The sequence below is a fragment of the Chamaea fasciata genome, unplaced genomic scaffold, assembly GCF_029207755.1.
Source record: "Chamaea fasciata isolate MVZ Bird 193981 ecotype frontalis unplaced genomic scaffold, bChaFas1.0.hap1 SCAF_1, whole genome shotgun sequence".
In the NCBI taxonomy this organism is placed as follows: Eukaryota; Metazoa; Chordata; class Aves; order Passeriformes; family Sylviidae; genus Chamaea; species Chamaea fasciata.
The window spans coordinates 116,506,688-116,517,774 of NW_027094086.1; the positions used below are offsets into that span (position 1 = coordinate 116,506,688).

General features: G+C 35.4%; 1 protein-coding gene across 1 annotated transcript in view; it reads right to left on the minus strand.

Annotated features, from left to right (window-relative positions):
- The window catches only part of KCNH8 (potassium voltage-gated channel subfamily H member 8), a 120,087-nt gene that overhangs the window by 36,514 nt on the left and 72,486 nt on the right, over positions 1-11,087 (minus strand). The window contains exons 7-9 of the mRNA XM_066194718.1: positions 9,208-9,405; positions 4,247-4,446; positions 2,222-2,471 (exon numbers count right to left, since the gene is read on the minus strand). Coding sequence (XP_066050815.1) covers positions 2,222-2,471; positions 4,247-4,446; positions 9,208-9,405 — 648 coding nt within the window. The remainder of the gene's footprint in view (positions 1-2,221; positions 2,472-4,246; positions 4,447-9,207; positions 9,406-11,087) is intronic.

An 11,087-nucleotide genomic window follows, 5' to 3' on the forward strand; every position in this document is an offset into this window, starting at 1 on the left:
TTATTTGCTTGTAGTAAAAATTTTGAAGTAATTTCAGGCTTAAATTCTTCTGGTAGTGCTAATATATGTTCTTTTTCAAATGAAAATCATGCTGCAAAGGCTCTAGGTAGTAACCTGAAGTTTCATGTAGAATTAATGAAGTGATTAAATGATTCTACCTTGAATGTCAACATTCGTTACATAACAGAATCATTTAAGCTATTCTTAGCAGCTCTTTTCTTATTTCTTTAATTGGATAACAAGCTTATATATACATGTTTCTCACAGACACATCTGTTTTTCAATAAATCAGGGACATGCAGTCAAAGTTATAAATATCCTCATTATGGATATTTTTAAAATAACCTATGGTTAATATTTTTAATAAATCAAAGATATATGCTCAAACAGTAAATAACTCATATTAAAACATATTTTCCCATAAAATATACCCTAACCATCATTATTAGAGATAAAGTAATAGTCTCTAGAGGAAGCAAAGATGTATTTAATGAGAGCATTTCAGTCAGTTGCTGCTGCACTGCTTGTTAGTGAGAATGGTTCAGTAAACAAAAACTAATCCACTAAAATTAGAATCAGGACCGAATTATAAAATATTGTGGGTTCTGCAAGTAACTCAGCATTGTCAGGGAAAAAACTGCTGTCTTGGATTTACATGACATCAGTAACACAATTTCTCATAGGGACCTATATGTTTGGTGCATTCACCTTCTTCTGGTGTTAATTAGGTTTAAATGATGAAGCCCCATTCACTGTAACAAAACATTATTTCACTGTGTTGTATTTATGTTTTTTGCATTATGATTTCATTAACATCTTTCAGAAATACAGTAGTCTCTTTCTTATTTTGATTGTCACCATTACACAATGATGCTTTAATTAACATTTTCAGAAGTGCCTGAAGATGGAATCATTAATGAAATCATAGTTCCAAAGGAAGTATATCTTGAACTTTTGCTGGCTTTAGCTTATGCATTATTATAAGTCATATTTTATATCTTTGATCTATGTGATTCAATGAAATCAAGAGATTCTTAAACTTCCTAGAAACAAACAAGTGATGGAGTGATGTGGACTGTCAATCTAATAGAATTAAGGAGTTCTGAAACAAATAGGACCTTTATCACATTTATATTCTAAAAGAAGACCAATCAAATGCATTCGAATAAAAGAAAGGAAATTCAATTACAGAAGACCAGAAGCTTCCATTATCAACAGTCTAGTGTAATCCCACAAAACAGGAAGGAAAGCAAAATAGAAAATGTTGTTTTTAACTCTGTTTTATAAGAATATTAAAAGTTATTAGAAAGAAGAATACATTTAAGTCTAAAGAGATATTAAAAACAAAATAATTCTCTACTTTAAGAGCAAAATTTTATATTTTATTTGCCCAGAAAACTTTATGAATATTAACTGAGACAGGTCTAATCATCCTTTAGCTGAAGATAAAGAGAATTTCTTTAGTAGGCCTTAGACTGAGGCAAATCACAGAAATGTATACGTAGAGACACTTAAACCTCAATGAGTAAAAACAGTCATCTTGCAAACAAAAACTAAAAATTTATTAGAACAGAATTTCTGGCCTTTCTCAGATGACTGCAGACAGCATCAGTTAGCATGAGGTAGCTTGGGGGAGCAGAGCCAACAATGCTTGTTCTTCACCTCATGGCTTTTCTGCAAGGGGTGTTTGTAGGCAAGTGCCAAAGAATGAAAGTAGGCTCACATTGCTTTTTTTTTTTTTTCTTTTTCTTTTTCTTTTTTTTTTTTTCTTTCTTTCTTTCTTTCATTTGGGAGCATTAGTGGGAGCATTGCTCGGCCACTAATTTTCATGAAAGATTTAGGAACTCATGACCAATGTTCTTTGAGCTGTCAATACCATCATCAAATATAGAAGAAAGTAGCAATTTGTGTCAAAACTTGCAAGTACCTCTTTACATGAAAAGAAGAGGGAATAAATACAAGGAAACCAGAAGTGAAATATTGCATGGCTAAAAATCTGGCAATTGAAAGTTTCTTAGGTCAAAATACAAGGAAGTTTAAACATAAAAAAGAAAAAAATAAAATAGGAGTGTACATAGAATAGGTATTGAAATTGAAGATTGCAGATTGAAATTAAACGAATCCTTTCTCATCAGACAATTAGGACACACTAAGCCACCAGTTAGTAGTGAATGTTCTCCTACAGTGGGGGACCATTCCGAGTCTATGATTGTGAACATACCAAGGATTGCCAGTACAGTGCTGTCCTTCAGGACTTCCATGGAACCTGAGCACACAAAGTAGATCGCTTGCAGGGCATCTCCCTGCCGGAGGAGGTATTCCCCAGGAGCACAGAAGGAGGTTTTGATGTGCAGGGACAGAGACCTGAGGCAACCACGACTGGCACACTCGAAAAGGGAGAGCTGCAAAATCTCCTTGTTCAAGTGCATGGTGATGTCTGAACGCAGCTCGTCTGGGAAGTCTTTTAAAAGCTGTCCAAAAGAAGGAAAAAAATGATGAAAAAGAGAAAAACTGTAAAATTCTTTGTTTCCACTTTTGCGGAAGTTGCCTGATTTAGTGATGCTGCAATGTCATACTGGTGCAAACTGGTACTTCCCTTTGATTTTTTTATCCCCTTGATGAGACATGCTATTTTAAGAAATTTTAACACTGATAAATTCCAGGAAAAACATGAATAAACATATGCCTTTTTACTACCAAAAAACCCACCAAAACCACAAAGCTTCACTCAAAAAAAAAAAAACCAAAAAAAACCCCCCCCAAAAAAAAAAAACCCAAAAAACCCCCAAAAATAACAAAACAAAAAACAGGGAAAAAAAGGTCAATAACACTGTACAAATGACCTGTAATGCACAATTTAAGTTTGTCCAAGTTCTTCTCTGTGACAGAACACAGTAGGCTGCTCAGGTATACCACTGTATACAGTGACATATAAAATGAAAGCCGAGAATTCTATAAAATTCAGTAATATGCAGTATTACTTCTATAGTTAAACCACTGAAAGAGGAATAACCAAAAAAAACCCTGCCTTGAATGTGTTTTTGTTCTTGCTAGTTTCATTTTTTAATAACGTAACTGGATGCTGAAGGAGGGCTGGGAAAGGAACAAGGGGCACGTTCAATGGAAGTACCTATGGAAACTAAAAGACCATGAGGTCTCACTTTTTCCTTTCAAGCTGCAAGCCCACAAATGTAATTTTATTTGTAGTTTGAGGGGATGTGGCATCTGAACAATGCAATCAGCCAATGCTTGACCAGGTGGGCTCAGACAAGGCATTTTATCCATAGGAGGAAAATAATGAAAGAGTGATGGTCTCTCCAGGAGCTGCAGTTGTAGTACAGCAGTCACTCACTTTCAGTGTGACTAAAGGTACAGAAGGTACAAAAGCTGAAGGTGAGCATTAATCACATCTAGGAAAGCTCTGACATCTAAGTAATTTTTGTACCTTTGTAAATCTTACTAAGCTCCTTCTGTTGCTAAGATGCTGTTGAAAATCCCATTCTTTGTGCTGTGCTCTACACAAAAAGAATTTATCAGGAAAAGAATGTTCCAAACCCCAAATCTTTCTGCTTATTTCCACATTATCTTTAGAGACCACTGAGTTTTATAACACAGATAACAAGAAACCTGAAGGGAGTGTTCCGTTCAAATAACACTCCAACAGAGAGAAGCCATTATTTCTCCTGCAGTACAGTAATGCATAACCTGGATAAGTAATTTAAAACAAGCAAGCACAGACACCATCAGAAATCTGTCTTTTGATTTTACTCTCAAGTTACAGTCTGTAATATTTAAAAATGTAGTGATATAAATAACATAAAAATTCAAGCTGAATCACTTGTTTACAGTATTGCAATAAATAAGATGAAGGAAAAAGGAAAGGGCATCATAGTCCCGCCTTTAAAAAGGACCTAAAATCCCCATGTGATATTTTGTTTAGTGAAAGACAGAACTACTCATTATTGCATTTCTTCTGGCATCATCTAAAAGGTTTCTGATGAATGCCTCTTCAGCATCTGAGAATCACAGAGGACTGAATTTTACTTTATTTGATGTCTTAAACCCGCTTTTTCAACTGTGTGCCCTGTTCCTGGGATAATCCAAGTTTATTTTTAGGCATGGTTTTCTTTGGTATGTAACTTCACAAAAAACACAGCACCACAAAAGAAAAATTACTCCCCTCCTTGACTCACAGTCATAGTTCATAGTTAAAACAATCAGACATAATTCCCCATCATTTGGTTACCTCATTGGAATCAATTCCATTATTGACAGACCACGTAGTTTGGAAATATTCAAGCATCCTTTGCTTTAGCTGCTGTGGCAGGTGATGGACCCGTATAAAGTCCTTCAAATCCTTGGTTCTTGTGTGATAAAGGGACCATCTGGAGTACATCCTCTGAATTATGGCAGTCACATTGCCAAACACCAAGGCATGCATCAGAGCTAGGAAGTATAGAAATTACATGTAATGTGGAGTGATTTGTTGATCAATAAATCTCAACACAGAAAATGAACAGCATCTTCTCAGAGCAAAAATTTCATGATTGAGAGATATAAGAAAGCTTTTAAATATAAGACTCCTTCAGTAACTGTATATTAATACTGTCGTATCAATATGATCATTCATTTCTGGTGTTTGAAGCACTACAAGTCACAGTTGTTGGACAGGGTAGAACAAAAACTTATTCTATCTAGTCAGGGTACCTAACAAAAGAATTAAGTCAAATTAAGTCCATAGTTTAAGAGAGAAGGAAAACAGAAGATAGAATCATAGAATCATTGAATGGTTTGAGTTGGAAGGAACCTTAAAGATCATCTAGTTTCAACCCCTGTCATGAGCAGGGTCACCTTTCACTAGACCAGCTTGCTCAAAGCCTCATCTAACCTGGCCTTGAACACTGCCAGGGATGCGGGGTCCACAATTTCCCCGAGCAACATCTTCCTGTGCCTCACTACCCTCATAGTAAAAAATTTCTTCCTATATCTAATCTAAACCTACTCTCTTTCAGTTTGAACCATTCCCACTTGTCCTGTCACTACAGGCCTTTGTAAAAAGTACAGGAAGGAATGCATGGAGGCAGGTATGCTCAGAAAATAATGAGATAATAATAATCAGTATGAAAACTAGGCTCAAATGGTCACTTGGAAACCACACACAATGTAATAGATTTCAGAGAACTGACATAAATAAAAACAATTACTAATGGAGACCATGTGTAGCAGAATGAGGTTGTAAATAACATTTTAAAATGTATCATATTCTGGGGGAGATATTTTAAAAAAGCCAGAGAAAAAACCAAACATTGTAAAGCAGGAATTCAGGTTAAAAGAAACATTCAAAGAGACAATCTGATTTCTTATGCTGCTTGATAGGGTCAAATATGGTTAAAACTGTTCTGACATCCTGGAGTTTGTCTGCAATTAGATATTGGTTTGGGAATAAAAAACCAGAAGCAAAATTGAAGAAATATTTACAGATATAGGTCATGTGGGTTTGTCTGTGCAGAAATGTGTTTGCTTGTTTGAATTGGAAAAATCACTGCTAAATTGTCTGTCATGTGATATTGATCAAATGTATGGAATTTGCACATCTACAAATTGTTTATTTTAAAAAAATACTAAAATCTTTATTATTTCTCAAAAGGGACGTCTGTCTTTATATTGCTTTAAAGAAAGCAGATGGATTTCTCAGAGTGAGAAAGGAATTGGTTTGTAAACAAGACAAGTTGTTGGCATTGTATGTCACTTTACAGAAGTCCAAAGTGAGTGAGAAGAGACAAGGGCAAATAAGAGGAGGAAAGGATGCACTTTTAAATGGTAGAAAGAGAGAGAAAAATCTGTAGTTTGGAGAGAGAAAACTTTTACAGGCTGAGAAAAATGCAAAGGAGCTAGTAACAGTTTCTATGTCCTTATTGTGAAGGGAGTGCAGGAAAACTAGATAAAGAACTGCGGTGTAGAAATAGCAGAAAGAAAAGGATTATGGATGTAGTAAGAATAGTAAGCCTAACTGGAAATTTACTTCTAAAAATAATCAGTTATTTCAACTAGGTGCTGTTGATGATGGTGCAGTGAATTGCTAAGTCATTCATGTCAGAAGTTAGAGCAACAAAATGTGAGGGACTGGTGTAATACTAGATACAGGATATTATATTATATTAGAAATATGACAGCTAGGTCTGAAAAAATTCAGCCAGACACACATAAATAGGTTAAAGAAATAGTGTAACCTCCTTAAGGATGCAATAATCAGTTTAAAAGGGGGAGAGATAAAGCATTAGGTGCTGTATGAATGCAAATGTAAGACTCCCATGTGATGCAAGTTCCTCATCAGACTCCAAGGTTAGGAGCTGGACAGTGTAGAGATCTCAGTGATGCTATTATAGGCACAAATATCATCTAGAATTTTATTATTATGGTAGAATCTGTCGTTGCCTATATACATTGGAAGGCAACTGCTTCTCCTAATGACAAGCTATTCTTGGCTGTGACAGGCATTAGAATTCTTTATCAAATAATCATACACTTACCCTACTTTCTGCAGGAAACCTATTAAGCCTCTGTCTAAACTCAAGTAGGACAAGCTCAAAACTTCTAGGAACTGTATTTCATAAGGTGGCCTTTATTTTAAATCACATTTTAGTTGCTTAGGGAACAGAGGAACACCTCTGATCCCAGATAGGACTGGAGCTACCAGAGTGGGCCTCCAATCTCTTAAATAAAAAAAGTACACATTTTTTGCTGAAAGAACATGGTGAGTACAAGTCACAACCTGGTATGATGGAGGGCAGATCTGATTAATATTTTACAGATGCTGGGTATTCTAGGTTACATTTTAATAAGTAAATTTTCTTTTCAACTTGAAGAAGCCATACTGTGTTGAACAAGATGTTTTATCTTCAGAACATCACTTGCTAAAAATTTAAATTTCAAATTTGTGAAAAATAAAAATTAATGCTAAGAGGCCAGTAAATATTAAAAAATGTATTCTGTATGCTATTTATTTGTTACGTTTACACTTTTTTTTTTCTGTCTTCAACTTTTTCAAGGTTTAAGTAAATTTAATTAATTTTTTCAGTTTGTAGTGTCATACATCAAAGAGATACAGAAAAATTGCTGATAAACTAGCTCACCCTATCCATTACACCTGAAATTTCATTAACTAACGGCTTGGTCAAAAGTCTGAAGAACTTACACAAATTTTTCTCAGAACATCACTTTCCATTGGGGAATTTTAAAATTAAATATCAGCCAAGAAGATACACTAAAACAGGTTCTAAGAAATGAAGAGCATACAGATTAGCACTTAATTCCTAAAGAGTTTTCTAAGGTATGCTCACCAATTTTCACAGTATCATTCTAACTTCTTCAAGTTTCCTCACTGGTATCTAAAATATAATTCATCAAGAAAATACCTGCAAATCAGCCTGCTCTGCTTTATTTTACCTATAGATATCTTGTTCACTGGACCCTTGCAGATATAAATCCATTCTCCTACCTGCTTGCCTATAAGCAACTTCACCTTTCAGTTGTCAGTTCCCTCCTACTCCATTCAGCTAACTAGTTCTTCACAATTTATTCAATGTACAAGCATATTACAAGAAATAAAAGTGAAATTGTTATAGCTGAACTAAATAAATGTATTGGATATTCTATATCTACTCTATTATATTTATGAAAATTCTGCCATATTAAGGTGCATTAAATATTCATCACTGCCTTACACAGGAGATCTCTTGATTTCTTAACAGAAATGAAAACTCTTTCATTTATTCCAACAGATTTTATGTAGTGAAACCCCAAAGAACAGAGATCATAGAAATTTTATGCAACCACTGAAAGAAATGAATCAACTGCTTGTGATTTTGTGACATTGTCAAAAAAAAATGATATCATTCTTGGATGATTTGTTATATTATTGCCTCTCATTTTCAGGACTGAGGAAAATTAAAATTATTCATTGAACAATTCTTTTACCACTTTATGCTGCAAATACATAGTTTACAGGTAATTCATCATGTTCCCTGGCTTTCAAGTGTCAAATTTCCAATTTATTGTTGCCCAGGAGAATTTATCCAGCAAAGCTGACGCCCAGGGCTTTACTGACTAGCCCTGGAGAAACACCTACTAGTATTTCCAGAACTACTAAGCCAGCAGAAAGAAAAAGGGAAGACAGAGTACTCTGGTAGTGATTTGCTTTTATCCTTTGTGGCCACTGTGACATCTTTGAGCTGTACTACGTACACATCGTGAAGTGGCACAGCTGATTTTTTTTTGGAGGGAGATGAACGTAAAAACTGAGCTTCCAGTACCTTCTCTAAAGGTCTTGGCTTACAAATCTCAGCTTGTTGTACCCAGGTGCCTCAGCACTCAGCAGAAGGAAGGGGACCATGAGTGAGCACGTGGCTTACTCTGACAGTAAAACTAGGTAATCAGCATAAATGTTACTAAGAGCTCCAAATATGACAAAAAAAATTGCATTCTGCTTCAAATCTGAATCAAATTTTTATCAATGATAGTTGAAGTGGTCTTCTTTGGGTTTGTGGTTTGGTGTGGGGTTTTTTGTTTGTTTTTTTTTTTTTTTTGTTTTTTTTTTTTTTTTTTTTGTTTTTTTTGTTTGTTGGGTTTTTTGTTTTGTTTTGGGTTTTGTTTGTTTGTTTGTTTGTTTGTTTGTTTGTTTGTTTTTGTGCTACGGCTCAGCAAACAGTCTCCCGGCTCTGTAGTGTCTCTTTTTCTCTCTGGTCTGGTCCTTTAGATGAGGATACACACCAGCCCACAGACACTTTGTCCTGTGGGCTGCCCAACTCCCCTCATCACCATTCCCAGGGCTGCTGTGGGGATGGAACTGCAGCTGAAGTGCACCTCATACTTGGCTGTCTGGAAAAGTGTCTGCCACAAGTGACTAAAATCCCCAACACATGGTTGGGCCACTTCCACTGTTAATAATATGAACTTGCATTTCAGTGGGTGACTCTGTCTTTCGTCACTGTTAGTGAACAAAAGGTTAGAAATATGTCTGCCTAAGACAGTTTATCTAGTGTAAGCCAGACAAAGCTGTTTCCTTCTTTTGCCATTTTAAATTAAATTTATTAAGGTCTCCACTGTGTTTGCTTAGGTTTCTTTTAAGAAACTTAGCAAAATTTCTGCTTTTATTTGACGTTTTTCTACTCCTTGAAAATCTTTTAAATGACGCTTGATTGTACCTACCCCCAATCAGCATTGTGCAAATAGAGAAGATCTTTTCAGCATCAGTATTGGCTGAAACATTTCCAAAGCCAACACTGGTGAGGCTGCTGAGAGTGAAATACAGGGCAGCTATATAGGCACTTCTGATTGATGGGCCTCCTAGTGTATTATTCTCATAGTAAGGAGATTCAATTCGTTTTCCTAGCTCATGAAGCCAACCTGCAAAACAAAGCATAAAAAGAGTTACTTTTAAGTGATACTGACATCACCATGAAAACTATACATTATACTAAAAAAACATTTTTAGAAACCCCCAACAATCTACTTTAAAGACATTGTATTCTTCACACAATTCCAAGAATTAAAAGAGCATTAAACCGTGGGAATTTATCCAGCACATTAAGTATTGTGTCTCTGGGATATTTATTTTTATGTACGATTTTTTATTATAAAAATTGCATTTCTGCATTGAAATCACGTGGTTTTGAATTGCATATTACAGGTCTAATTAGATAATTTATAAAATCCATTAAGTCACTAAAAAGAAAAACATCTTCACCTAATAGCACTGCAGCAACAATGCAACATCATTTGATTCTTTCAATTAATTAATGCTTGGAAAGCTTTTTGACATTCTAAGACTAAATCATTATAATAGTAATTACATATTCAGAGCTTTTCACATGTTTCTTTTTACAGTAGAAAAGATTCAAAGAACTAAACATAACTTACAAACTAGAATTAATTTTTGAAACATGCTTCAGTAAGTATTTTCTAAATTGTTCATTTAATCTTTCCTTTCATTTTGATAAATGAGTCTATGTGTGCCAGAGAAAGCAGAATTAGCTACTGCCTCAGATATTTGAAAAAAACAAGAAGACAACCCCAAAGCAACAATGCAAGAAAAAAAAATATGCAGCTGGAAAACACAACCTGAACGAATTACATAAACACAATGCTTCACAAAAATCAAGATTGGGGAAAAAAGAAGGAGAAAAATCTATTGTGTTTCTCAGTTTTGCCTATTAAACAGCTTGCTTGGGAGATTGGGAATCTTTCTTGGGTATACAGGAGAACTGCCAAAGAAAATAATCCTGACAGACAGAGGGGATTTTTTAGAAAAATTGTTTGGGGGTCCATCTTTCATAAACTGGGACCTGACAGTCTGAATAACCTCCTGAAGATTATTCTCTCTCCACTTCAGTCAGCATCCATTTAGATGAATCCAAAAATGAACTGGGGGAAATCTCATTGCAGAGAATGTCTGCAAAAGTAGGGGGTAGATTTAAAGTACCTGTCCCAGCACTTCCAATTAAGTTGGGCAAAAAGTCTGTAGGAATTTAGCACCTAGAGTAGACCTGCTGAACCCATGGTTGCTCCATGCTCTGGTCCATGCTTTCTGGCATGCTGTCCTGCAGAGAAAACTCAGCCAGAAGGGGTGTGGGTAATGACAGAGCAAGGTCTGGCCATGACCCTGATGATCCACTCTGTGCAGGACAGGGAACTTGGTCAAAAGCATAAATGAAAGCAATCTGCATTGTCGTATGATGGCAGTACTGAGTAGGGATGTTTCACCTTGCCAGCTGACAAGAAAGCATATGAAAATCTCTTTGATTTTGCCTTGGATATTAATCAGGTGGGGCTATTTTATATTTATGGCTCCAAATTATTTAAAATGAAAGTAGATTGAAAATGGGAAAAGAGAAAAAGAAAAGAGGAAAGAGGAGAAAAGAGAAAAGAGAAAAGAGAAAAGAGAAAAGAGGAAAAGAGGGAAAAGAGGAAAAGAGGAAAAGAGAAAAGAGAAAAGAGAAAAGAGAAAAGAGAAAAGAGAAGGAAAGAGAAAGAGGAAAGAGAAGAGAAGGAAGGGAAGGAAGGGAAGGGAAGGAAGGGAAGGGAAGGGA